Raw genomic sequence first — 25,367 nt, 5'->3', positions numbered from 1 at the left:
TTGTGCCATGCCCCAGGCCTTAACTCGGGCATAACTCATATTCAGAGTTTACCCTGCCACAAGCATGGGCTACTTATGATCATCATAGTTTTAGAGCCGGGGTGCATATCTTAAATGCAGCCCGTTGCTGCAGAGACTTGGACAGCCGTGCCTCTGCTGGAGCGGGCGCTGCAAATCAGGATACTGAGGAATTAGGACACACATACACACACTATGATTCTGGTATGAAGCTTATGAAAGGGGGCTCTGATCAGCAGATTTCCCTTTCAAACATGAACATTGAACACATAATTTTAGTATTTAATAAAAATCAAAAAAGACCAGGCTTTCACGCCCTTGCGAGATGGAAATTAATCATAGAAGTGACTAATCAAAATGGTCAACTGTGGCCAAAGAATGGACCCATTTTGAAAAGAAAAAAAGGGGCCCACACTGTATGCTGGTCATGCAATTTGGTCATTGCCCTATAGGCCAGTCCAACCCTGGGAATGAATAGTTATGGGAGGCAGCAAAGGGAAAACAATATGTTGTGAATATGATGCACGGGTGAGTGTGGTGGTTTGTATTTAGCTCAGTGAATGCATTCAAGCCCTGGAAGGGCGGGGTTTGAGGGCGATGCTACGCCTGTTTCGCACTTGCGGAATGCTGCAGACTAGAGAGTGAATGGCACCAAACTATTGGGCACTTTTCCCAGTCATCATGTCCTCGCTGCCGTAAGTGCTGCCGCCCTGCTAACAGATCCTGGTTAAATGCGGATCCAACTCTTTCCCTGGTGGCCAATTTTTGTGTGTGGATGCATTTATGCAAGTTTTTACTGTTTATATTTTTAGGGAGACCCCCTGTGCTTCCCAGTTTCTTTCGTGTACTACCTTACCAGCCCTAATTCTGTTTGCTTGAAAATGTGTGCGCTGCTGGGACTGTCACATTAAATGGAATACGTTGCTGCGGAGAGGGGCTGGTTCTCTTGCACACACAAGCCCTGAAAGGGGCTGGCACTGTCACATTGAAGTAATGCAGTGCTGGTAAGAGGTTCTGCTACTATCGCATTAAATGGTTCTATGTTTATTTATCAACAGTTATTTTTTCGATGGGTTTTTTGCCAAATTTTATTTGTTGAAAAAACTCATCCACATTTCTTTTTTTGGGGCGGGTGGTTCGCCCCTAAATCCCCTGACCACACCTTATTGTTTAACATTATGCCCACCCCACCACTTCCCCACACCCTGTGTTTTTCGATACCTAATCCCCGCACTATCGTGAGTGGGGGTTTAGATTCTATTAAAGACAAGGAGGCGAGTATTATGACAACAATCTTTACTACTGACAAAAATAGCAGCAAGAAAAAGTTTTTTGTTCAACATTAACTCTTTCGTTTAACAAAAGAAAAACACAAATCTCATCAAACACAGTGAAATAACCCAATCCATTATGGAGGTTAGTCAACAGTCCATTATCCAATCAGGATGAACCAACAGCCATAAATGTCCTTTACTCGAACAGCAACTCCTCTTCTGAAGCTGCAATGACGCTTGAACAGCAAACATAACACGACCAAGTCTAACCAAAGAACAATGCAGGCATCATCTAGGCGTAGACTCTGAAGATCCTCCGCCGATGAAAACTCCCAAGGTAATCAACCCGAAGCTGAAAAAGGAGACAGATGTTAAAAAACTGGGTGGGTGGGTGTGATAACTCGCCTCCTTGTCTTTAATAGAATCTAAACCCCCCACTCATGATAGTGCGGGAGATTAGGTATTCTATGGCATGAGAAGGAGGCTCATATTATGCAAGTTTTAAAGCCCTTGCATCACATTGAAAACCACATGATCAATCTGTTTATGATAAAACTTTCCTAAAAGTAGATTCCCTGGACCAGTCAGCTGCTTTAAGGATTTGCTCCAACCCTCCCCCAAGGAGAGCGGCCTTAGAGGCCATGGTGCCCCTAACTGAATGAGCTCCAAAGGAAGAGATGTCAATACCAGACTCTTGCATCACCCATCTAACCCACCTAGCCAGGGTAGCTGAAGACATCGCCTTATAAGGCCTACGATAGGAAATAAGCAGCTGAGAGGTACCTGGGGGACAGAAATCCACAGTTCTATCTTCAAAACATTTCAAACAATGGACCACACATAACTTATCATTTTCAGGAAATGCCGGATATGAAACAGAAGAAATCATACATTTAGTTCTCTTAGTAATAAAAAAGGTTACTCCCTGTGGCGAGAAGATCTTATTGTCCACATCCAGCGCTCTAATATCAGATACTCTCTTAATTGAGACCAGACACAAAAGCATTGTTAACTTTGAAAAAAGCTGTTGCAGGGATAATTCCTGATTAGGAGGCCACAATACAAACCTATGCAGAACCTTATTAACATCCCACAAAACTGACTATCTAGGTTTAGGGGGAACCTTAACCCTAATTGATTTGAGAACTTTCCTGACCAGGAAATGTTTACCCACTGGTTCTCCCTTAACCAGGACATGGACAGCCGAAATCGCCAGCCTAAACCCATTAATTGTACGATAGGCTTTACCTTCCTTAAACAATTCTACCAGAAAATGTACTATGTCTACAGGAGGGGCAAAAATGGGATCGAGGTGCCTAACCAAACACCAGCTAACCCAGCGGCTCGATGCTGATGAATATCCTGCCTTGGTGGAGGCTGCCCAGGAATCCTTGATGACCCCAATAGAGTCCTGCGAAAGACCTCTGAAGCACCAGGAAGTGCTGAAATCTTCCAAACCATAAGTGAAAGATGTCCCTGAAGGACCAGGTTGTGAGGGTGACCCAACGGGTCCGTCAGGAGCTGGGGATGAGACGGCAATAGGCGAGGAAAGTCCACTGCCAGCTCTAGGGGAGCGGGGAACCAAGCCTGAGAAGGCCAGAAAGGGGTCACCATTACCAAGGAGGTTCACTGCCTGCGTAGGTGTACCAGAGCCCTGGCTATCATGGCGAAAGGAGGGAAAGCATAGGGAAGCGGATCTGACCAATCTTGGAGAATCGCATCGGTGGCCAGAGCCCGAGGGTCCGGTCTCCAACTGTAAAACCGACAAACCTGACAATTGAGCCGAGAGGCAAAAAGGTCCATGCGAATGGGACCCCAAAGAGACTGAATCAATGCAAATACACTCCTGTCCAGCATCCAGTCGCTGCTGTCCTGAAGGTAACGGGAATTCCAATCTGCCACAGAATTGCTTATCCCTGGAAGGTACTCTGCTTGAAGCAGAATATTTCTGTCCAGGCAATAATGCCAGAACTCCCTTGCCAAATCCGCTAGAGCCTTCGAGCGGGTCCCCCCCAGGTGGTTGATGTAATGAACCGCCGACACATTGTCCATCCGAAGAAGAACACTGCAATTGCCCTGACCCTTGAGCAGACTCATGACCGCGAAGGAACCCGCTAGTAATTCTAGGTAGTTTATATGAAGAAGACTCTCCTGTTCCGACCATTTCCCCCCCCGTGGAAATCTGACCTTTTCTGGCCCCCAATCGGATCTGCTGGCGTCTGACTCGAGAACCACATCCGGAGAAGGCCCAAAAATCGCTTTGCCATTCCAGGCATTCATCTGCTTGAGCCACCAGACCAGTTCCAATCTGGCCTCCGGATCCAGTCTCACCTTTTGAGCATGAGACGGGCTCCTGCGCAGGTGCCTTCCCTTGAGACGGTGAAGTGCCCTGTAATGCAGGGGAGCCATAAAAATAGCCTGAATAGAGGCTGACAACATCCCTACTACCCTTGCTAGCTGTCGAAGGGAAACCACTCCCAGCCGGAGGATGAGGTGGATTTATTTACGAATCTTCAAAAGCCTGGCATCTGGGAGAAGAAGGATGCACTCTTTGGAATCAATATCGAAGCCCAGAAATTGGTTACACTGAGTAGGACAAACTATGGACTTTTTTGCATTTAGAACAAACCCTAGATCCTGCAACAGGAAGATTGTCAGATTCAATTGACCCTGTAGAACCCGGAGATCCTGATCTAGGAGAAGAATGTCATCCAGATAAATTATACTCCTGATCCCCTATGACCTGAGAAAAGCCATCACAGGTTTCATCAGTTTGGTGAACGGGACTGATGACAGGCCAAACGGGAGAGAGGCAAATTGCCAAAGGCGACACCCCCCCCCCCCAATGGAACTGAAGGAACTCCTGGTGAGGGGGGAAACACCGGGACTACTAGATATGTATCTTTGAGATCTAACTTGACCATCCAATCCCCGGGAAGCGGAGTATCCCTCAGAAGATGAATGCCCTCCATTTTGAAATGATGATAAACCACAAAGGAATTGAGGGCTCTGAGATTTATCACCGGACAAAATCCTTTCTCGGGCTTCGGGACCAGAAAAAACCGTACTGAGGAATTGGGAAGCTTTGAAAGTGGCCGGGACCACCGCGCCTTTGAAAACCAGTGCTTGGATCTCTGCATCCACCAACCTCTGCTTCTCTTGACTGAACACCAGAGGTGGAGGGGGAAAGAGTTGACAGGAAGGGGAGTAAAACTCTATCTGAAACCCCCGAACCGTCTGTAACACCCAAGGGGCTGCCATGAGATCCAATGATGAAGAAATCATACCAAACTGCCCCCCAAACCTTTGTGGGAAGAAACACTTATGAGACGAGATAATACCTGGAGCGGATCTCCCTCTACTCGAACCTCTGCCATTCCGACCTCTCCATTGATTTCCTCTCTGGGGATAGAAGGTCATCTGTGCTTCTCAAACAGAGGAAGAATGATGGGCCCCTCTAGGGGTGTATTGCTGAGGTCTGGCAGAGCCCCTGAATGAGGAACGACCAGAGGAGCGGGCTCTTCCTCTTCCTGCCTTATCAAAAATTCGGGGTGCAAAAACCTTTCTGATATTCATTTGGGCCTTGTCCAAGTCCGTGAATGTATGGACGTAGGCTGATGGGTCCTTTATAAATTTATCACCAAAAAGGTTCTCCTGAGCCTTGGGACCAGCCTCCCCCTCCGCCATATCTTGAAGTTTGGGATCAATGCGCCTTAGAAGTGCCTTGCGCCTTTCTTTGGAAATACTGGAGGTAGCATTGCCGAGCAGGCAAATGGGGTCAAGGGCCCTAAAATGTCTAGAAGTTTATCCTGACGGGTCTTAAGAGCTCCATCTACACCTTTCTTAGGATCTTTACCCCTCTGGGACAGAAAGGCCACCATGGATTGATCAATGCTGGGGGTCACAGCCACCTTGTCTGGGATAACAGGACGAGGACATTCTGAACGAAGCTTACTCCTATCTTCATTGGGGAGAGCCCTCCTAATCCAATGGTGAAGGAAAGAGGACACTGGTTCAGAGGGACGCCACTCCGCCGACCTAGGGTGCTGAATTAGGGCAGGGTCAAAAAACGGGGCCCCACTATCCTCTAACAATTGTTCTTCCGCAGATTGTGACTTTCCCGTAACAGAAACCTTTCTTTTTCTCCTCTTAGGAGGTGAATCAGAATCCTCTGAGGACTCGGGGGAAGATTAAGAGGTAGAAGTCACCCCAATAGGGGTGGAAGACTGGGACACCCCCCTTACCAAACTTACGTTTTAGGGATCTAACCGGGGAATCCTGGGAAGAGGGGGGGACTCAAAACTGGGCTAATTTGCCCTTGTAAATGCTTAGTTTTTGACATGCACTTTCTGGGGGCCGTAGAAGGTCCCTGAAGAGGACCCGGCTGAAAATCCGATATCTTATTAATGAGCCTGTCAAAGGCTGAGGCGAGGGTACAATTTAAATTCTCCAGAGCCAAATCCATGGAATCCATTATAGCCCTCGAGACTGAGGCTTCCCCAAACCCCCTCATTACACTCTCCTCGCTGGGCCTATCTGTTTTCTTCGAAGCCACCCTAACCTGGGTACTGGCATCTACGGAAGGAACCCCATGAGCCCCCTTATTAGACTACATTTTGAAAAAACAAAGCACAGGAAAAAACACTCACACCACCAAGTGCACTATGACTAATTTGAAGCCAAGCAGGCCTGACAAAAGTTCCACCAAAACTATGTGGAAACGTTATAATGTGCATAAACACATATAAATAAATGACCAGCCGATGCAGGCAGAATCAGGGTATAAACGGGCACCACTCAGAGGGACTTTTAATGTCCTCACAACCTCGCGTGAGCAACGCGGAACAGGGAACACATGGGTGCCTGAGGCAGAAGCAGTGCGAGCGACGCCGAGCAGGCGAACGCTGCGGTCATAAATCGGCCTCCTTTACACGAAGCGTGACTGCGTAACACTTCCAAACGCTCGGTAGGCAGCTGACAGGATTGACTAAAATACAACACACGCGCCGAGCAGGCGCAAGCAATGACTGCTGGGGGAGCGTGAGCAGCGCCGCCTCAGCACAGCCCTCGTCGAGCAGACGAGGCTATGAAGCAATGTGGGGAGGGGGAGGAGGGAGGCAGGCAGCTGCACAAAAGGGGCCGACTCGAGGCGTGACCAAGGCGATTTAGTAGAACGCCTCATGCCGAGCGGCCGCCCCAAGAAATAAAATGACCATGAACGTTCGAACGAACGCTAAAGCAAATGTATCCACAAACACAATTAACCGAACTAACAATGTAACACCCTTCACACAAAGAAAGGACGAGCGTGTAACAAAGGACTTATCTTGTGCGTCAGCCGCAAAGAAAGAGGACTTGCTGTTCGAGTAAAGGACATTTATGGGTGTGGGTTCATCCTGATTGGATAATGGACTGTTGACTAACCTCCATCTTGGATTGGATTGGGTTAGCTCACTGTGTTTGATGAGATAAATGAAAAAGTTAGTTTTAAAAAAAAAAAAAAAAATCTTGCTGCTATTTATGTCAGTAGTAAAGATTGTTGGCATAATATGAGCCTCCTTGTGCCATAGAATTCTTTTTTTCCGATAAATATTTTCGGAAAACCCTTCGAAAAAATGACTGTCGGTCAATGAATGTCATACCCATTAAATGTAATGCTGTGCTGCCGAGGTGTTGGTACAGTCACGGAATGTTTGAAAGGGGCTACTGTCACGTTGAAAGTAATGTGGTACAGGTGCAGTGACGTTTTGCTTTTATATAGTACTTGCCCCCGTGCATTTTTGAGTTTCGCAGCACTGTAAATGTATAAAACTATGACCCAACTCATTGGTTTACATTTTATGCACCTCAGACTGGTGGACAGCTCAGTCGCTCCTGACAGAATTCAAACCTGTGACTGCAAGTGGCAGACAGACCTGCACAGCTGAAGGTTAAACTGCTGAGTCATGGTGTGGCACTACTGAGTTCTTATCATAGGAGCCCCGCTGAAAAGTGCGCCTGCGGTTCCGTTACAATGCAGCTGGAAGCCCTCCTACCAACCCTCACATGCCCCAAATTGAATTAGCTAGTTGAGCGGCGCTATCGTAAGAGACTGCCAAGTCTCTTTCTCACCTTGGAGCAGAGAGTGTTTAAGCACTCAGTAACAGGAAGCAGCAATACATGTACAGTGGCAGAGGACGGCAGCCTGCCATGCGCACAGAAATGTACCCCTCACGATGAAGCCGAAGGCTTAACACTTCCCCTGTCCCTCTCGGTAGCACTCCCCCCTTCTCCCTGCACTTTGCGTTGTCGCACTTGCACGATCTGAATGACGCAAGGCCTAGTAAGTTCGTTTGTCTTGTCCTTCCTCTGTCTTCCTTCCCTCCCTTGTCCCGCCTAGAAACACTTGTGTACAGGCGTGTCATAAATGACATGTATCATATCGCTTTGTGAAAGTAAATAGCCTTGGGGCGGAAGATGGCTGCAGTGGGCCCCGCGTCACCTCGAGAAGGTGCCCTCTTTGATTCCCAGCACAAGTAACCCATCAGCACTGACCCCTATGCTTCACAGTTCCCTCACAATTTTCTCAGGTTATTTGGGAGCAGAGGGACTGCCTATTGTATGCCGAGGGTTACTGAGGTCAAAGTGCACAGAGCAAAGGCAGGCACTGGGGGTAAACTGGGTACTGGGTGTTCACTAATGGGGACCCACTTGTGACCCAATTTTTAAACTGGGGCGGGGGGGGGGGAAATCTGTCATCATGTCCCTCAAAATAGTGATGCTCGCTCCGCTCCGCTTGCGCTACCCCATATGTTCCGTTCTCCTAGGGCATCACAAAGCTGGCGCTGTGGGATCTTCGATGCCAGGGGCAATTATGTGAAGGGCCTTGTTTTGAGAATGGGTCTTCGCTGCTGGCTCATTGGAAATGTGGCAACACAGCGAAGGAACTTAATGAAATGGGTAAATGCCTCATGGAAAAATGCACGCCTCCCCCCCACCCCCCGCCCCAACACCTCTCCTCAAGACATGGCAACACTGTGTGTGTTATTTTGCACCATTTCAAACATTGTTTTGCAGGCAGTAATCTGAAAAGCAGACTCCACAAATTCCCCGCCCAGTCCCTCCTGCTGCCTCACACCGTAGAATGTCACCTTCTTGAAATGTCAGGGCAACACGACACACCTTTGAACCAGCATATGCGCATGGAGGCCATTGCGCATGGAGGCCAGCTAGTCTCTGAAAATTGCCATTCCCTTTGCTGCCTGTCTTGGGGAGACTGGCTCTAAGAGAAATTCTTGCCCACTGGGAATTTTACTTGGTCTCTTGCTGCCCATCCCCACCCGCCTATCGTTTGCCAATGCCATTTTAGCAGCTTAGGTGATTTGGGGGTGGGAGGGCGCACACAAAGTCCTGCAAACCCTGACCACAGGAACTGCAGGGCATCTACCCCACCGGTTTCTCAGCAAACCTTCAGGGATTCTGAGTGAGTGATTTACCGATGTCTTGGATGAGGTCCTACATTTCCCAATTTCTCACTTTAACCTTTCCCTCTGACACCCCTCTTCCCAGATAATCTAACTCTGTATTTAACATCTTCTCTCTTTCCTCTCCCACAGGTTATCTCATCGTGGGCTTGATTGCGATGCTTTTGGCCATTGAAACCTTCTCCGGCTTGCCAGAGATCCGTGCCTTCCTCCGGCTCTTCAAGTCCAAACACAAGCAGGTCCGTGAGGACGACCGCCTGGGGATTCTCAGCCAGGACGAGCTAGCCCTGGAGGTCGAGACACTTCATTCTGCCCCGCTGTCTATCATATCCGGGGCAGGTAAAGACGAAGCACAGAGGACCGACTTCTCTGAAGAGAATGGAAAGATGCCAGTGGACGTTCCCCAGGAATAATGGACGTGGGACATCTAGCCGCCCCGCTAAACCAGTTGGTAAAGCAACGGTCTAGCTATGGAGTATCTTCCTGGCCCTGCAGGGCCTGGGGCCCAGGAGAAATATGCAGTACTTGGAGTGGCCGAAAGGATAAACTGATGTTGGCGTGGAGGTCCGAAGACTTTGACTTTGGTATGAAAATGGGGAGTTTAAAATCTCATCTGTGGACTCAAGTCTCAATGCTTGCTCATAATTCCACCCTCTTCCTCAACGATGCTCTCAATCCCCTCTAGACTGTCATTAGCTTCTGCGCATTTAGGAAGGGTACTGATCATGGTCCACCAGGAAGACTGAGCTCAAATGGCTAGCAAGGCCAAAAGCCCTTTAAGCAAATGGACACGGGTGAATGGTGGCTGCAGGGCATTGGGCAGCCTGCGTGTTTGTGGTGGTGGTTTTCCTGGCATGCTCTGCTGTAACACAGTTCCCGAAAAGGTGCAGCTCTGGACGTGTGGTGTGCTGAACTGTGTTTGGATTTTCTGTAGTGCAAGCCTAGTGAGGAAGCAACTGTGTGCTGTACACGCCAGATGCCTAGCTGGATCCCAGGCTGGTGTTCTTGGCTCTTTCTTTCTATGCTCTGTATCAGAGCGGGCGTGTTGTGTTTCTTTTCAGGGCTGGGCTCGCTTTCTCAGCCCAATGTCAATATTTTACAATCTTTCCAGGGAAAACTGGGCCACACCATCCTCAGGGTGTGGCATAGTTACTGCAGAGAGAAACAGTGTAAAAAATGCACCTGCAGGAAATAAGGGCCAGCGGCAGGAGTCCGACATGGAGCACAGGAGTGGAGGTGGCCAGGGAGCACAGGAGTTGGGCACGGCAGCACGAGCACGGAAGGACGTTAAGCGGGGTGAGAAATCCAGAGGGGGCCCTAATGACTCACAAAACAATACTTGAGACCAGAACCAGGAAGTAGCTATAGCGCAGGGGCCCAAGAGGCGCAGGGGAGATTTCCAACTTTTGCAAAATAGACTTCTGATGGAGAATAATCTATACCAAAAAGGTGTTAAGTAATCAAAAGTAAAAAAGTACTGAAATAAGACATTTAAAATTTAAAAGAAATTCTAATAAAAGTAGGATAACACGGGTTTCTGTAGGATACCTCATTGAGTTAAGAGCGCCTGTTGCAGAGATATGTTGTAGTCTGAAGATGAATTTCCCATCATAGTTAGACAGTTGAAGGGGTTAATTTCCCCCCTTTGAGTGTAACAGTCAAGGCACAGCTCCTAACATCAAAACAGGGGCCTCTGTGGCCCCAACCCCTTCATTCCAAGCCTATACACAAGTACATGAAAACATACACTCTTCAGGTTCCGTTCATTAAAACAATTTGAAACCATCTTCTCTCAAGAAGGTGGAAGGCACGTTTTTAACAAAACCGAGGCTTGCCTTTTGGCAGCACAATGCAGTGATCGGGGGTCAATGTCTATAATGGCCTCCTTTTGGGTTTGAATCTTCTAGGCATTGAGGGTTAAGCCGTGCCAAAGCAGGAGCAGCAGCACATTCTGAGGGGAACTCTGCCTGTTATCCAGACAACACTAGGGACATGTCTCAAGGCTGAATTTTTAAAACACTTCTTGGAACCAGCCCATGGGTGCTCTGGCCCACTCAAAGACCTGAGAAGCACGGAACACCCAGGAGTGGAAACCAAAAGAAGCACTGGATTATTTTTCAAAATGGCCCCATTGTAGACCTTGAAAGCGAAACCAGCATCATAATGTTGTGTGTCACATGCAGGGCTACAAATACGTCTGACTGCTCTCCCATGTTGCAGAGTCCCACCAGGACATCTCCACAGTTCCCTGTGGGCCAGTCCTCCAGTGGGAACGCCCTACTATAGTGAGGTGAGCAGGGTTCGACTTGGACAACAACTGGTGTGGTTAGAAAATTGGCCCAGAATCACAAATTGCTATTTGTTACTGACTGTTGTGGCGCCTGGAGGCACATTCTTTGAAAGCTTTGTGGAACAAAATAAACCGTGGGGCAATAACATTTGTTGGAACTACCCACCATACCGTGCACACACTCCTCAAATGTCCCCTTGCTGTGCCTCAAACCTGCCCCGCGCTATCAAGTTTGACCATGCCTCAGGAACTGCCCTACAGCTGTTACTCCTCAGTCCACTGACTTCATGGAGGGTAACGGTTGGTGTGCCTGTCTGGTGTGGAACAGACGATCCCATCGGAAGGCCACTGAAATGAATGCATTTTTAGAGTGTTTGCAAAGGTTATCCACCGCAGGCGAGTCCATTAAAGTCTATGGAAGATTGTGCCGAGAGGATGCAAATGTATCCAAGGCAGGTGGCACCTACAAAAGAAGGTGCGTTGAGTGATATGCTTGCTGGGCTATCTGGGGCTGACCCTCGATTAGTCGGTGACCCAAATGCAACACCTCCTGAAAAACATGGCTCGAAGCACGAGTGACGCATGAAGAAGCTTCATACGGTTGGGGGAAGGATGGGGTCAATTATCCTTGAAGAAATACTTCCATTTGTCGATGGAGGGGATGGGGACACTGGCAGAGATGCCACTGTGCACATGTGATTGCAGGAAGTTTGTGAGGGGGACAGTGCAGACACTGGGTTCCCGACTGCCACAGGTTGGAGGGGGCAGAACACAAAGGCTAAAATCATTTTTTTCAGGACATGGATGCAGTGAATTAGGTGTAAGGACTTGCTGCCATCTTGCCCCCAAATGAGTATATATTACAGTGCATACGCCTTGAGGGGAAAAGGAGTGAGACCACTTGGCTAAACTGCACAAATAAATCCAGACTCGCCATAAGTGGAAAATGTTGCTTTAATGCGACAGGCCACATGTTACAAGTCTTGCTACCTGGCTCCTCGGCCTTACAGACTAATCAAACCATTAACACATTAAGGTGTAAACACCTCTGCCCCCTCCCCGTTCCTTCCAATCAAATATTCTTTCCCCCTAGAACTCCCCAACATCTTTCACACATTATCCATGTCCTCTCCCCGAGCCACTGCCCGTCCTAGCCTACCTCTTCCACTTTATTTAACACTGGGCTAGCCTGTCCATCCAAACAGTACTAACACCCTCTTTCCCATGATCATAACCCTTCGGCTTCCACCACCATCATTTAACCGACTGTGTCCCTGGCTTACTGCACCCGTGTCCCCACTCCCCAACATCCTTGCCCTCCATCGATGGTACCTCATCCTCCAAGACTCGAAAGCCAGGCTGATCTGCCACATCAGCAACCACAGAACTCATAAACCAATACTTCCAACTGCGTACTGCCCTAGGCTGTCACAAAACACCATCTCTCCCTTTCGCTCACCTGCAATGTGCACTTAGAAAACCCTGCAATACATTCTCCCATGGCTAAATTACAGGGGTGGGTGTGCGGGCGGGCAACACTTTTGGCTCTGACGGCCGACTGTTCCCAAACCTTTTCCGGTCCTCTAAGTAGCCTGAGGGGTGCTCTGCCACCATGAGCGGCTCGCTGGCCACTGTGCAGCGCCCAAACACCCCGCCCTACTTGGGTTAAACTGCACAAAAACATCCAGACTCGCCATAAGTGGAAATGGTCACTTTAATGTGGCAGGCCACAGCTTATCTTGCTAGCTGACTCTAGCCTTACAGACTAATCAAACCATTAACACGTCTAGGAAAACGCACCTCCTTCCCCTCCCTGTTCTCTACCCTCAAATATTCCTTCCCCCTTCAACTAACATCTTTCCCAACTTTGTCCATGTCCTCTCCCTGAGCCCCGTCCTATCCTTCTACCACACCTCTTCCCTTTTCTGGCTAGCCTGTCCATCAAAACAGTATTAACAACCCTCTTTACTGTGGTAATAAGCTTTCGGGTTCCCCCACCACCATTTAACCTACCGTGTACCCGGCACTCAGAAGAATCCTCCCAAGAGGTGTTTTTTGTGCTCCACCCTTCCCCCCACTCTATTAAACCCATCATTTCCCCACTCTCCCGACACCCCACTTGCATGGTACCCCATCCTCTTTTGATAGTGAGGTGACCCCCGACTTCCCAGAAAGCGAACTTCCTTGTACCAAATAATCTATTACTGTGTCACGTATGCCCCCAAACACTCCACAAACTGCCCTCCCTCCCTTAATTACTCCTAACCTTGCCCCTACTGCCTGCTTTGAACACCCCTCCCTACGGCCTGTGGCAGCACCTGGCCCCATATACCAAGCCCCCCTCCCCTTTTAATATATTTGTCTTTCTTTATTTTAACCTTTTGAGTATTCTTCTTGAGGGTCGTCCCCGAAGCAGAAGTTGCCCTCTACATCTGCTCCTATGCTCCCTTCACCTTACAACAATAATAATAGTAATTAAGCCCCCTCCCCCCAGCACACCAACCTATGAATCACAACCCCACATGTTCATACCAGCATCCTGCAAATGTACCGAAAAGGCTTCACTGCCGCTTGTTACCCTTTAACAGCAAATGTTCCCCCGTCTCCATCCACGCGCTTGGTCATTCCCGCCACCCCATCTGCGGAAAGAAACAACACGCTAAGAACCCCCCACTTTCCCACACTCAGCTCATTTTTATTCAATGCACCCCAGTCCTGTTTTAGCCCTTTGTATTTTTCACCAAGTACCATGCCGCTTAAACTCTAATATCCCGCTCCAAACCCTATTATTCCAAAAGCAACCCCTCCCCCAACGACATGCAACCCCCCCCCCCCCCCAATACCACGACTCCATCCCTCCCCCCAGTGAAGTGAACACTTTCGGAGACTCTTGAAAAACACTCCCCACCACCAATTATATAGCCCTGTATACCCAGACACTAAATCCAACGGTAAGCTCCACCTAGAGGGGCACCCCCTTTTCTCCCTTACCCCATTCCTTAGCCGTCAGCTCCTTGCCTCACCCCACCCATTCTCTACATTGGTACTCCCTTGGCCGCCTACTGACTCAACTATACCCTTGCCACCGTTCACTCCCCCTTGCAATGCTCCAGCAGACTGCTGCACCCCCAATGCACCAGGGACTGTCTATGCACCCTCTGTGCATGCACTTTAGTTTGCACTCCCAGTGAGCTCACATAGTACCTCTGCCTCCCTTCTCTTTTGCCATAGCCGCCCGGCACCTCCTCCCTACCACGCTCCAGCAGACCACTGCACCCCACCAGTGCACCAGGGGCCATCCATGCCCTCTGTCCATGCACTTTAACTTGCACCCTCGCCTAACACTCTGCATCCCACCTCTTTACGCGTTGCCACCCTGTGCATTGACCGCACTAGACCCGAAACCTTCACACCCAAATGATGCACCTCTTCTTACCACCTGGATGCCACCGCTTTTACCCCCCAAACATCCTAGGTGCCACCCTGTGTCTTCAATGCATCTGCCTCATCTGATCCCAAGCACACTTCCCCTTATTAAAGACGACGGAGCCATCAGTTTACCTTGTTATATATTTGGTTTTTGCCATAACCATTTTATCATCCGTACTAGCGCTCCATTCCTCCCTGTGACCTTTCACTCCTCTTGAACACTTTCCTTAGTTCCCCAGCTTATTGTTCATTTACCAGACAGTTACGCTGACCAGTTTTACCCTCCACTGGGTCTACCATTAAACCGCTTGCCCCCTTCCTCTTGTACCAGCCCATTTGTTGACCTAATCGTCGCACCCCGCCCCTGCCCACCCTTGGGCACTCCCATTAGACTGCACCCCCCACCCCCCAGTTTTCCCTTACGCCAGCGGGTTCCTTCTTCACATATCCTTCCTCACAACCATGCCTGCCTACTCATTGCCTGCAACATCCTAACCCTTCCAGTCCCTTTTCCCTGACACTTGCCCCTCTGGTAATGATCGCGGCTCCAAACCGCCCCTGCACAATCTCACCTACCTGAGCCACTCGGCTCAGTTCCCTTTTCCCCACCCACTGCTAATCCCTGCTGCCATTACCCCGCTGTTAAACTACCACCCGCGGAATGCTCACCACGTTGTACGCCCACTTCGAACAGTGAACTTTGGATTGTGGATGAAGCTAACCTGCTTTCTTATCCAATGCTATATTCAGGGACGTAATTTCACCAAAATGCCAAGGGCAGCGGATGTGACATCACGCGACCCTTGGCCTTTGATGACAGCACAGGAAGAAGTGATGTAGTTTGACCCCACCCTGAAGTGACATCATGGGAAGGGATGGAATGCAATGGCTTTCACCCTTTGACAAAACAGGAAGTGGCATCACATAGCAGTGTTGTTAAGTACACTACGAATAATATGGTTGCGATATCACTATAATGTGATATACATTTCATACAAGAATGGATCACCATATGGATCAGTAATATCAGTGTGTATAGGCCCATATTACCAAATTACTGTGAATGCAAGCAGCCGTCCAAGGCCAAATGATCATGACGTGCTATTATATAGCACTTACGCTTAAACTCTTTATATAGAACAAATATACACACAATATCACCCAACCTGTGTTGGTACTCATTTATCGACCTCAGAAGGATGAAAGGCTGAGTTGAGGTGTTTAAGAACAGACTAAATCAGTGTCTTGCCCCCTGAAGTGTGCCTGAAATAAACCTTTAGTGAGTCTAGCAATTATTGTATAGAATTCCAGAAAAACTCATTATTTGGTATTCCTATTCTTCCTTATTTAAGGTCACTGCTCAAAGTGTTACACTTGTGAAAACCTGTTTGTTTTAAGAGGCCTGAACAAGAAAGCCAGCCACTCCAGAAACAAAGAGCCACATGGCGCTGGCCACATCCCAGGAGCTTAAAATAAAAAATACAAATATTTTGATTAGGGTATCACGGGAGACCTCAGGGGTCACAAATGCAACCCCATTGATGTCCCTGGCTATCTTTTTTATTCATTTGAGGCTGCCAACAGGTATGAATATTGCTCCTGATGTTCTATTTGGATGAAAATATGTCCCTGTATTTTGTTATCCCACACAACCCACTCCTGAAAAAGGTCAATCATTCTCCCAAGCTTTTCCTTTAAAAGGTACTTAAAAGTATTGGCATTATCAGCCATTGAAATCTGTGGCGTTATTTCCACTATACCAAACTTAGATCCACCATGCAGCAGTTTCCAGATATTTAATATGCATAGATGCTGAAAAGCCTTTACTAATTTGATGGAGCTATATATTGATCTAGAAGAAAACAACTAGTTGATACCTTGATTATAAGTGTTCTCTTTATAACACACTTAACACCAGAGACCGGTTTTGAATCGTGAGTCCGGGATTCGAATCTTTGCTGCTATGCGTTGTCTTGCTTCCAAGACACACGCGTTGCCCCTGAGCTATCCTCCCGGGTAACAGTAATTTATTTTGCATAATTGTGAGTTTTGGTGGAATGTCTCCACTTTCTCAGGCGGAGATGAAATGAAGCATTTGAAAGACCTCCCAGCATTACATCTTACATGGCCCACCTGCAGATACCCTGTTATCTGTGTCTGCCTGTACCTGGTTTGTAGTTTTACTCAGAAAGGCATGTGTCTGTTCAATTCCCCCACACATTGCAATCTTTAAGGCCTAAATAGTACTGTGTTAAGTAGGGCAAAGTGGGGAGCAGGGAAAAGAAATGAAAACACAGCCCACCCTTTTAGTATGGTCTCGGGAAGACAGGAGGGGTTGATTAGGTGTGAGTTGTTGTATGTGCAGTCCAGTTGAAGCTCGGTATGTCGGGTCAGTCCCTTTACAAGATCAGTGGTAGCACAATCATCCAACATATCAGGCTTGTGCCTCTAAAGGTCTGAAAGAGCGGATATAAAGACAGTTGATGTGTTAGGCCTGTGACCCGTGGAGCCCAGTGTGGTAACTTTGTGTCAAGTACCATATCAGGAATCAAGAGGAAAGGGTGGGGCGTGACTAGGGACAAGGGGCCCTGACAGGTTTCTGGGAAGCTTTTGGCAGATGGGGCTGGGTTGGAGAGAGTATGGCAACAATTCTTTGTCTTGGAGAGAGGCTGGGTGAAGTGCCGGTTCAATGTCTGTGAATGGCTTTGGAAAAATGATGAGTGTCAGGTCTAAATATATATATATATATAGAGAGAGAGAGTGTGTCAGGTCTATATGTATATGTGTGTGTTTTAAAAAAGATATATATATATGTATACACACTTGGAGTAGCCTAATTTTAATATATGCCCTAAAGGATCTAATGATGCTGATGTTATACCAAATATACGGTGAAAACATCCCATACTCTAATTTGCATCCTACTGTTTGAGAATGCATTAAGATATGCTCTGTGACAATTATATTTGAGAAAGCAAGCCCTATGTACTACAATTCTGTTGCTATTTTAGCTGGGCACCCCATGATCTGGCGTTAAATGAGAAACCACAAGCAAATTTAAATCCCATAAAATGCCCTTTTTTACCCTGAGCCTCATGCATTTGTCCCCGCTTCCCCCTCCCATTAGCTCCTGGCCTTTCTCGCAGGAAACTCTTACCCCCATCCCATTGAGGACCAAACCTCCCTGGCTACCGGCATTCTGACTCCTCCTCCTCCTCCACTGCTGAACTTGCCGTTAGGGGGTCGCCCAACAAGCTACCTCCCTTCCTCCACTGCTGAACTTGCCGTTAGGGGGTAGCCCAACAAGCTACCCCCCCTCTCCACTGCTGAACTTGCCGTTATGGGGTAGCCCAACAAGCTACCTCCCCTCCTCCACTGCTGAACTTGCCATTAGTGGGGTAGCTGCCTGAGCTACGTCCCCTACTCCTCTGCTGAACTTGCCATTAGGGGGTAGCCCAACAAGCTACCTCCTCCTGCACTGCTGAACCTGCCCTTAGGGGGTAGCCCAACAAGTTATCCCCCCCTCCACTGCTGAACTTGCCGTAAGGGGTAGCCCATCAAGCTACCTCCCCTCCTCCACTGCTGAACTTGCCATTAGGGGGTAGCTGCCCGAGCTACCTCCCCTACTCCACTGCTGAACTTGCCATTAGTGGGGTAGCTGCCTGAGCTACGTCCCCTACTCCACTGCTGAACTTGCCATTAGGGGGTAGCCCAACAAGCTATATCCTCCTCCACTGCTGAGCCTGCCCTTAGGGGGGTAGCCCAACAAGCTACCCCCCTCCACTGCTGATCTTGCCATTAGGGGGTAGCCCATCAAGCTACCTCCCCTACTCCACTGCTAAACTTGCTGTTAGGGGGTAGCCCAACAAGCTACCTTCCCTCCTGCACTGCAGGACTTGCTGTTTGGGGGTAGCTGCCCAAGGTAAATCTCAACCTCCACTGCTGCACTTGCCATGATACTGATGTGCGCCCACCAAATCCCCTCCCCAGGGATGCCCCGTCCCTTCTCTGACCGCTGCTCCGTGAACCGTCCTGGTTTCTCCCGCGCACCTGCCTGCTGAGGCGGATGGTGTCGCACCCATTCCTCCATCTCCCCCAGCTCTACCCTCTATCCCCTATGCTTGCTTTTCATCACCCCCCCTTTGCCAGTGGGGGCAACCTACCTGCCAGGGGTGTTGCTAGGTCTGGAAAAGATCCGGGGATATACTAATGTCGGGACTGTCAGGACTCGGGGCTCGCTAGCCTTTTGGTTGTAGCCCCTGAGCGTCTCTACGGGGCTACAACCAAATAACTCAGGGCTATAGCACCCCCCCCGGCCCCCTGGTCCCCACTAGCAATGCCTTTGCTTCCTGCCCCCACTCTTACTTTCCCCACTTGATGCCCCATAAACCCATGCCCAGCTACTCGCCCCCTCTAAAAAATTAAAAAATAAACCCTGACCCCAACTCCCGCTTGTCCACACACTGCCCTGCATGTTGCCCCCGCCCCTGCCTTAACCTCCGAGATACCCCCCCCCCCTCAAAACTGAAGGCGCCCTGCTGGCATATGCAAACCCCGATCAGAACAGAATGCTCCCAGCGTCCTGGTTGAGCTCTGCTGCCCCATGCGGGACACGTTGATCACCCGTGCCCTAATTTATCAGCAGTCTTGTCCACCACTCTCTTAAGGACTGCAGGGACAAATCCAATGCGTGTCAGGGCAAACCTCTTAAATTACTTTAAATCCACCTCAGCGGGAGACTTTAGCGGAGGGTATTGAAATGTGTAATGCATTTTGTAATATAAAAGCTTCCGTTCAGGCTTCGAATACCTATACAATGCCCTTGTATATTTATTTAAATTGGTGCCTGTGCGCAGATGTGGCAGCCAGTCAGGGGACCTGGGGTGCACGCGCAGTCCTTCCGGGGATCCCTCGTCCCCTGCCCTGCCCCAACCCGCCCCCCTACCCACAGAAAACCAGCTCACTGCTCGCCTAAGGAGGAGCCCCCCCATGTCCCCTGTGAACGCTGGCACTGCCCTGTTCCCTTCCCTAGGCCCAGAGGGCCTGCTCAGTGAGAGCCCTCTGCCGTCATCATGCCCCCACAGAAGCAGGGCCGGCGAAGGTCCAGGCAACACTTTCACAGGGACGTCATTTCATCAAAATGCCAGGGGTAGCGGAAATGACATCACACTACCTTTGACCTCTGAGGACATCACAGGAAGTGATGTCATTTGACCCCACCCTGGAAGTGACATCAAGCGAAACGATGGATTCCAACCTTTCACCCCTTGACAAGACAGGAAGTGGCATCACATAGCATTGTTCCCAAGTACACTACAAAACATATGGTTACGATATCACTGTAATGTGATATACATTTCATACAAAAATGGATGACCATATGTATCAGTAATATCAGTGTGTATAGGCCCATATCACCAAGTTACTGTGAATGCAAGCAGATGCCCAAGGCCAAATGATAATTTATTTATTTGATGTATTTATTTTGGCATTTGCAGAGCGCACTAAGCGTGGGTATCAAGGCGCTGATTACAGTAATGGGTGATGAAAAAACGTACATGAAATCAGAATTTAAAACTTTGACGATTACACGATTAAGCTTGCATAAGATATAGAAACAGATCATGTTACATTACAGTGGAGGAAAAAGCTTGTAGATCAGCAGAACAAAGGAAAGGGATTTGCTTGGCCATTTGGCAGAACTGTTACTCAGGTCATGATCCAAGAGCCATGTTTTTAGGTGCTTAAGGAAGGTCCAATAGGAGTTTTTCACTCTCAATGCTGGTGGGTGGGCATTCCATTTCTGAGACACAATGACCGGGAAGCTGAGACCTTCAGCTCATTGCAATTCCAATCTAGGGATGAGTCGGTGGATATATGTAAAGCGGGTGAGTCTGGTAGAATGTGCTTTGTTGATTTTGAGAGATAAGTATCTAGGGGCAGTTTCTGAGAGACATTTGTGTGCGATGGCCAGTGTCTTGAACAATATGCACTCATGAATAGGCAGCCAGTGCGCTTTTTTTCTCGCAGCAGAGATGTGATCTTTCATTGGGATATTCAGTGGGGTTCGTAGAGCATTGTTTTGTATGATTTGTAGTTTATTGATGTTCCATGTACTAGTGCCAGGAAATAGTGAGTTGCACTAGTCAAGCCTGGAGCCTTTGAGCGCTCTGGCGATGGAGGTGCTACTGTCTGTAGATCGAAAGAACCTGCAGACATTAATAAGTTTCATGGTGTAGGCTGCAGTGGAGGAGATAGCATTAACTTGTCTTGTTAGAGACAGGTTGGAATCCATATAGACTCTCAGAGTTTTGACTTCCTGAGAGACTAGTATGGAAATGCCGTTGATGGTAAATGATCTGTAGGCTGCGTCAAGCTTGTTGAGCTGGGCCTGTGAGCCGACCAGAAGCAGCTCTGTCTTCTCATCATTGGGACATAGCAAGTCATGGCCATCCAGGCCTGTATAGTGTGGTAGATTACCTCACTGACTCCAATTCACTGGGAACAGTCTCCTGTGATAGGTAGAAGGATATGATTATCATCCGCATAGATTGTGTAGGTGATACCCTGGGTGTCGAGGAAGTTGAAGAGGGGCTTAGTGAAGATGTTGTACAATGTCGGTGAGAAACGGGTGCCTTGTGGTATGCTGCAAGTGACAGGGGCTGGAGTGGCTGAGGCTACTGGGGAGAATACTCTCATGGATCTGTTAGAGAGGAAAGAGGAGATCCAGGTGGTGGCTTTACCAGGGAAGATGGCTGAAGAAGTCAAGTGTTGGCAAATAATTTGGTGATCCACCAAATCAAAGGCAGCAGTGAGGTCTAGCAGTAAGAGGAAAGCAAGCTTGCTGGCATCCTTGAATTCATCACTTTGATTCCTTAAGTCAAAGAGTGCTGTTTCAGTACCAAAGCCAGGCCGAATCCTGGGTTGACGTAGGCCTAAAAGGTCATTAGATTCAAGGTGATGCTGAATTTGAAGGTGTGCTGCTCTATCCAAAGTTTTGAGGAGGAACGGTACTGTGGTGATCGGACGGTAATTAGTAGGGATGTTAGGCCCTGGAGTCGTTTTTTTTGTAGAGGTAGGACCCATACATTTTTTATTTAGTTGGTACTGAACTGGAGGCAAAAGAAGAGTTAATGAGTGATGTTATAAATGGTGCCAGTGCTTTGGCACAGTCTTTGAATAACGTGGAATGGCAAAAGTCACCTTGGCAACTAGATGGTTTGAGCCCTTTGATGATTTTTGTTGCCTACATTCCCGAGACAGGCTTAAAGTGAAAGAGGTGGATGTTGTGAAAGTGTTTTTGAGTGGGGAGCGGCAAGAGTGGGTGGAAAAGTGTTTTTTTTGTTTTTGTTTTTTAGTGCCACCGTTTTCTGGAGGGAGGATATTATGTCAAGTAACACATTTTGTATGCTGGTACACCAGATAGCATCTTTAGGGCAGTCGTCAATGGGCTGTGGACTCTAGTTCTTGGAGTATGGCAAATAATTCACGGGTGCTTGAGTTTGCTTTGCTGATTCGGTCGTTGTATGTGGCATTCTTTGCTAGGAGAATGGCTAACTTGTAGTCTTTAGAGAGGGTAGAAAATTGATTTGTATTTAAGAGAGTGGGGTTGTTTCTGCAGGCAGTTTCAGCTGCCTATTTGTTCAAGTGGATTACTTTAAGGTCAGGGGTAAACTATGTGTTAAGGTGGGCAATAGGTTAAGCTGTATGTTTCCCCAGTGGACCCACTGTGTCGATGGCATGCAATAGAGACTGCTTGTAGGTGTGTACCATCCTGCATGGGTCTATAGAGGAGTTATGGTGGTCCATAAGTGCCTTCATCAGTGGCAGGATATTGACGGATGTGATGTTTCTGCCATTTCTGGTTAGAGTGGCAGGTGCAGGCTTGGGCAGGACCTGGGTTTGGTTACAGATCGGTATATTAAAGCTCATACTATTATGATCTGACCAATGGCAAGGCTTGTTAGATAAGATAGTAATGTTGCAATTTAAGTCAGAAAACCAGTCTAAGGTCTGGTCTTAATTATGGGTGGGGCTGGTGATACGTTTCTTGTAGCCAGGGGCATAAGCCAGGGGCATCACCCAGGAGGATGGTTCTGGATGTTGGCTTAGGTTCTGTAGAGAGGAGGTGAATAATATCCTCATAAGATAGTGGGGGGTGGGGCTGGTGGTCGGTAGATCACATGTACGTTAAAGGTAGAAGAGTGCTTCCCTCCTGAAGGCAAGACTTGAATGTTCGATTCTGTAATGGTTTGGGAGTCTTTAGCGATTATGCCCCCCTCTTCCCCCTCCTCTGGTGTCCTGCCTATCTTTGCGGAAGATAGTATAATTAGGCGGGCTTGCCAGGGATATGGACGGTCCTGAGGCTGCATGCAGCCAAGTTTCTGTAATGGCAAGTAGGTGCAGCTGACTGGTCATGTTCAGGCCACAGATGTCCAGTGCAAGGGCTGTGAGGGACCTGCTGTTGATTAGGCCATCTCTGATAGGTATGTTTGTAGTCTGGCTGTGTTTGATCCCTGGGCTTGGCAGCACAGGCATCTGTAGGCTAGGCAGCGCAGGCTTCCAAGGGCTGGGCAGTGCAGACATAGAGCAGGCAGAGCCAGGCAGGGTGGCCTGTATAGGGTCAATGGATAACAGGCTGGAAGGTTGGAAAAGCCAAGGTGGTTGCTGGCGGAGGGTATGGAGTAGCTAGGTGCTTAGGTGACGTGGGTCATTGATGCTAGTGGGCATAGGTGAGGGGTATGTTTTTCAGCGCTTTGGATGGCTTAGGAAGTCATGGGAGGTGAGCGAATCACTGGAGTGTGGTGGATGGGGGCGCCTGGAGTATTTGATGCGTACCTGTGGTTGAACAATGTCTTTGCACAGTTTTAGTCACTATGTGTGATTCTTTAGTGAGTAAAGTGCTGGATAATGAGCACTTGGATTGATCAGTTCCTTATAGGGTAGTCATGTGTCTGGTGCGGTTTAAAGGGTGAGGCTTGTAAGCGCGTCTGATAGAGGAGCCCTTAGTATTAAGGTAGGTCCCTGAACTGCTGATATTGTTATGCTCTGGTTTGCGAGGAGTGCATTCCGATCGAGCATCCCGGTATGTGTGCGTGATCCTAGCCGTTTATTGCGACAGACTGATGTTGTGGAATTATTGAAGGATTGTTTGCCATGTGCAGTACGTGCTGTGAGGCGCAGATATCTGAGTGCTCCTAGGCAGGGGTGTGCAGGTCGTCATAATTTGGAGGAACACACCTTGTGGTGGTGCACATCGAACGGCGACCTTCCGTTGCCTCATGGGAACAGCTCGGGGCAAATAGGGTGGCCATTTTGGAAGGGCCAAATTCTTAATCTAGCATACTTACTTCTGGCATTTTATACTTGAACCTTGACAAACATCAAATGAAGGCATGATGTGTTGTTACATAGCACTTACGCTTAAGCACTATATAGAACAAATATACATACAATATCACCCAACTTCTGTTGGTACTAATTTATCAACCTCAGAAGGATGAAAGGCTGAGTTGGCCTTGTCGGGATTTGAAACTACAACCTGCAAATTACATACACATCACAGCAGCAAGCGATCAACCCACTGGACTTTCTTACTGGCTATAGTAAAATTAGCAATTGTATGTCTGAATGTCTTCAAAGTCAGAAAGCAAATTACACTCTGTAGTGGATACCATTAAACGGGTAACTGAGATTTAACAGCAGGCCAGTTCATCTGCCGGTCTGGTGCACAGTTGGCCACATGTCAGGCCTGTATGGATCTACTTTTCAGGCTTCAGAGGTTGGTAAAATACATACCATTGGGAGGGTTCATAACTGTGTATTAAAGAATTTAGAGTAGCGCAGGGAAAGTAGCACACTCCCACTGCATCACAAACACGTTACCTCATACATGCAAACAAACATCCTGAATAGCATGCCAGGGAGATGGGGAAGATGGACACATTACTAGAAAGCATTAATTGTGGCACAAAGACATCAAGGGCCACTTTGTGCCAAGGTCTAATATTTCTACACTCTACACAAGCTTTTAGGCACATGTAGTTCCTTAAGTGACCGTGGACACCGAGATAGAAAGTCTTGAGGTGATCGTAGCAGACAACAGCAGAAAATAAACACGCTATACATGCAACTTGCGAAAAGCAAAATATATAGTCCGAAATTGGTTTATTCTACTCTAAATGATGTTTGGAAGTTTTTGTCTGCATTGTGAATTTGAGGTGTTTAAAAACATACTAAATCGGTAACTCACCCCCTGAAGTTTACCTAAAATAAACTTTTAATGAGTCTAGCAATAAATGTTTAGAATTCCAGAATGGCACATTATTTGTTATTCCTGTTCTTTCTTATTTAGGGTCACTGCTCAAAGTGTTACACTTGGTTTGAACAAGAAAGCCAGCCACTCCAGAAACAAAGAGCCACATGTCACTGGCCACGGCCCAGGAGCATCAATAAGAAAAAAGAAAAAAAACTTAATGTGTTTCTTCTTTTTTTTTAGAGGTAGCAAGGGAGATCTCATGGGTCGCAGGTGTGACCACTGGCAACCGCCAAATTACATCCCTGCTCCAACGGCCGACTGTTCCCGGACCTTCACAGGTGCGCTATATAAAGTAGCCTAAGGGATGCTCTACCGCTGTGAGTGGTTCACTGGCTGCTGTGCAGTGCCCAAGCTCCCGCGGGGAGCAACACGTGCCGCGTGCCCACCATGGCCCCCTTATATACGGAAAGAGCTAATTTCGGGTGGCAATTCTTTTGGCCGCCAGGAGGGTTTGCTCAAAGGAGCACATTGGAGATGAGCATAGTGAGAGCTCTGACAGGTGAAGATTGGAGGATGGTGAAGAGGGGCTGTGGTACTGAAGTCTCCAGCTAAAGTTTCCCGAGACCTTGTTTACA

The 25,367-nt window shown here is 48.1% G+C and overlaps 1 protein-coding gene across 1 annotated transcript in view; it reads left to right on the top strand.

The window, feature by feature from the left end:
* The window catches only part of LOC138567032 (potassium channel subfamily K member 1-like), a 92,926-nt gene extending 68,131 nt beyond the window's left edge, over window positions 1-24,795 (top strand). Inside the window, exon 3 of the mRNA XM_069644856.1 lies at window positions 8,888-24,795. Within this exon, the coding sequence (XP_069500957.1) occupies window positions 8,888-9,168 (281 nt within the window). The 3' untranslated portion in view covers window positions 9,169-24,795. The remainder of the gene's footprint in view (window positions 1-8,887) is intronic.
* Window positions 24,796-25,367: the final 572 nt, after the last annotated feature.

Source organism: Ambystoma mexicanum, chromosome 2p (genome assembly GCF_040938575.1).
Source record: "Ambystoma mexicanum isolate Mex_15411 chromosome 2p, UKY_AmexF1_1, whole genome shotgun sequence".
Lineage (NCBI taxonomy): Eukaryota > Metazoa > Chordata > Amphibia > Caudata > Ambystomatidae > Ambystoma > Ambystoma mexicanum.
Note: the sequence above shows the minus strand (reverse complement) of the source record. Positions and strands in the feature narration are given on the sequence as shown.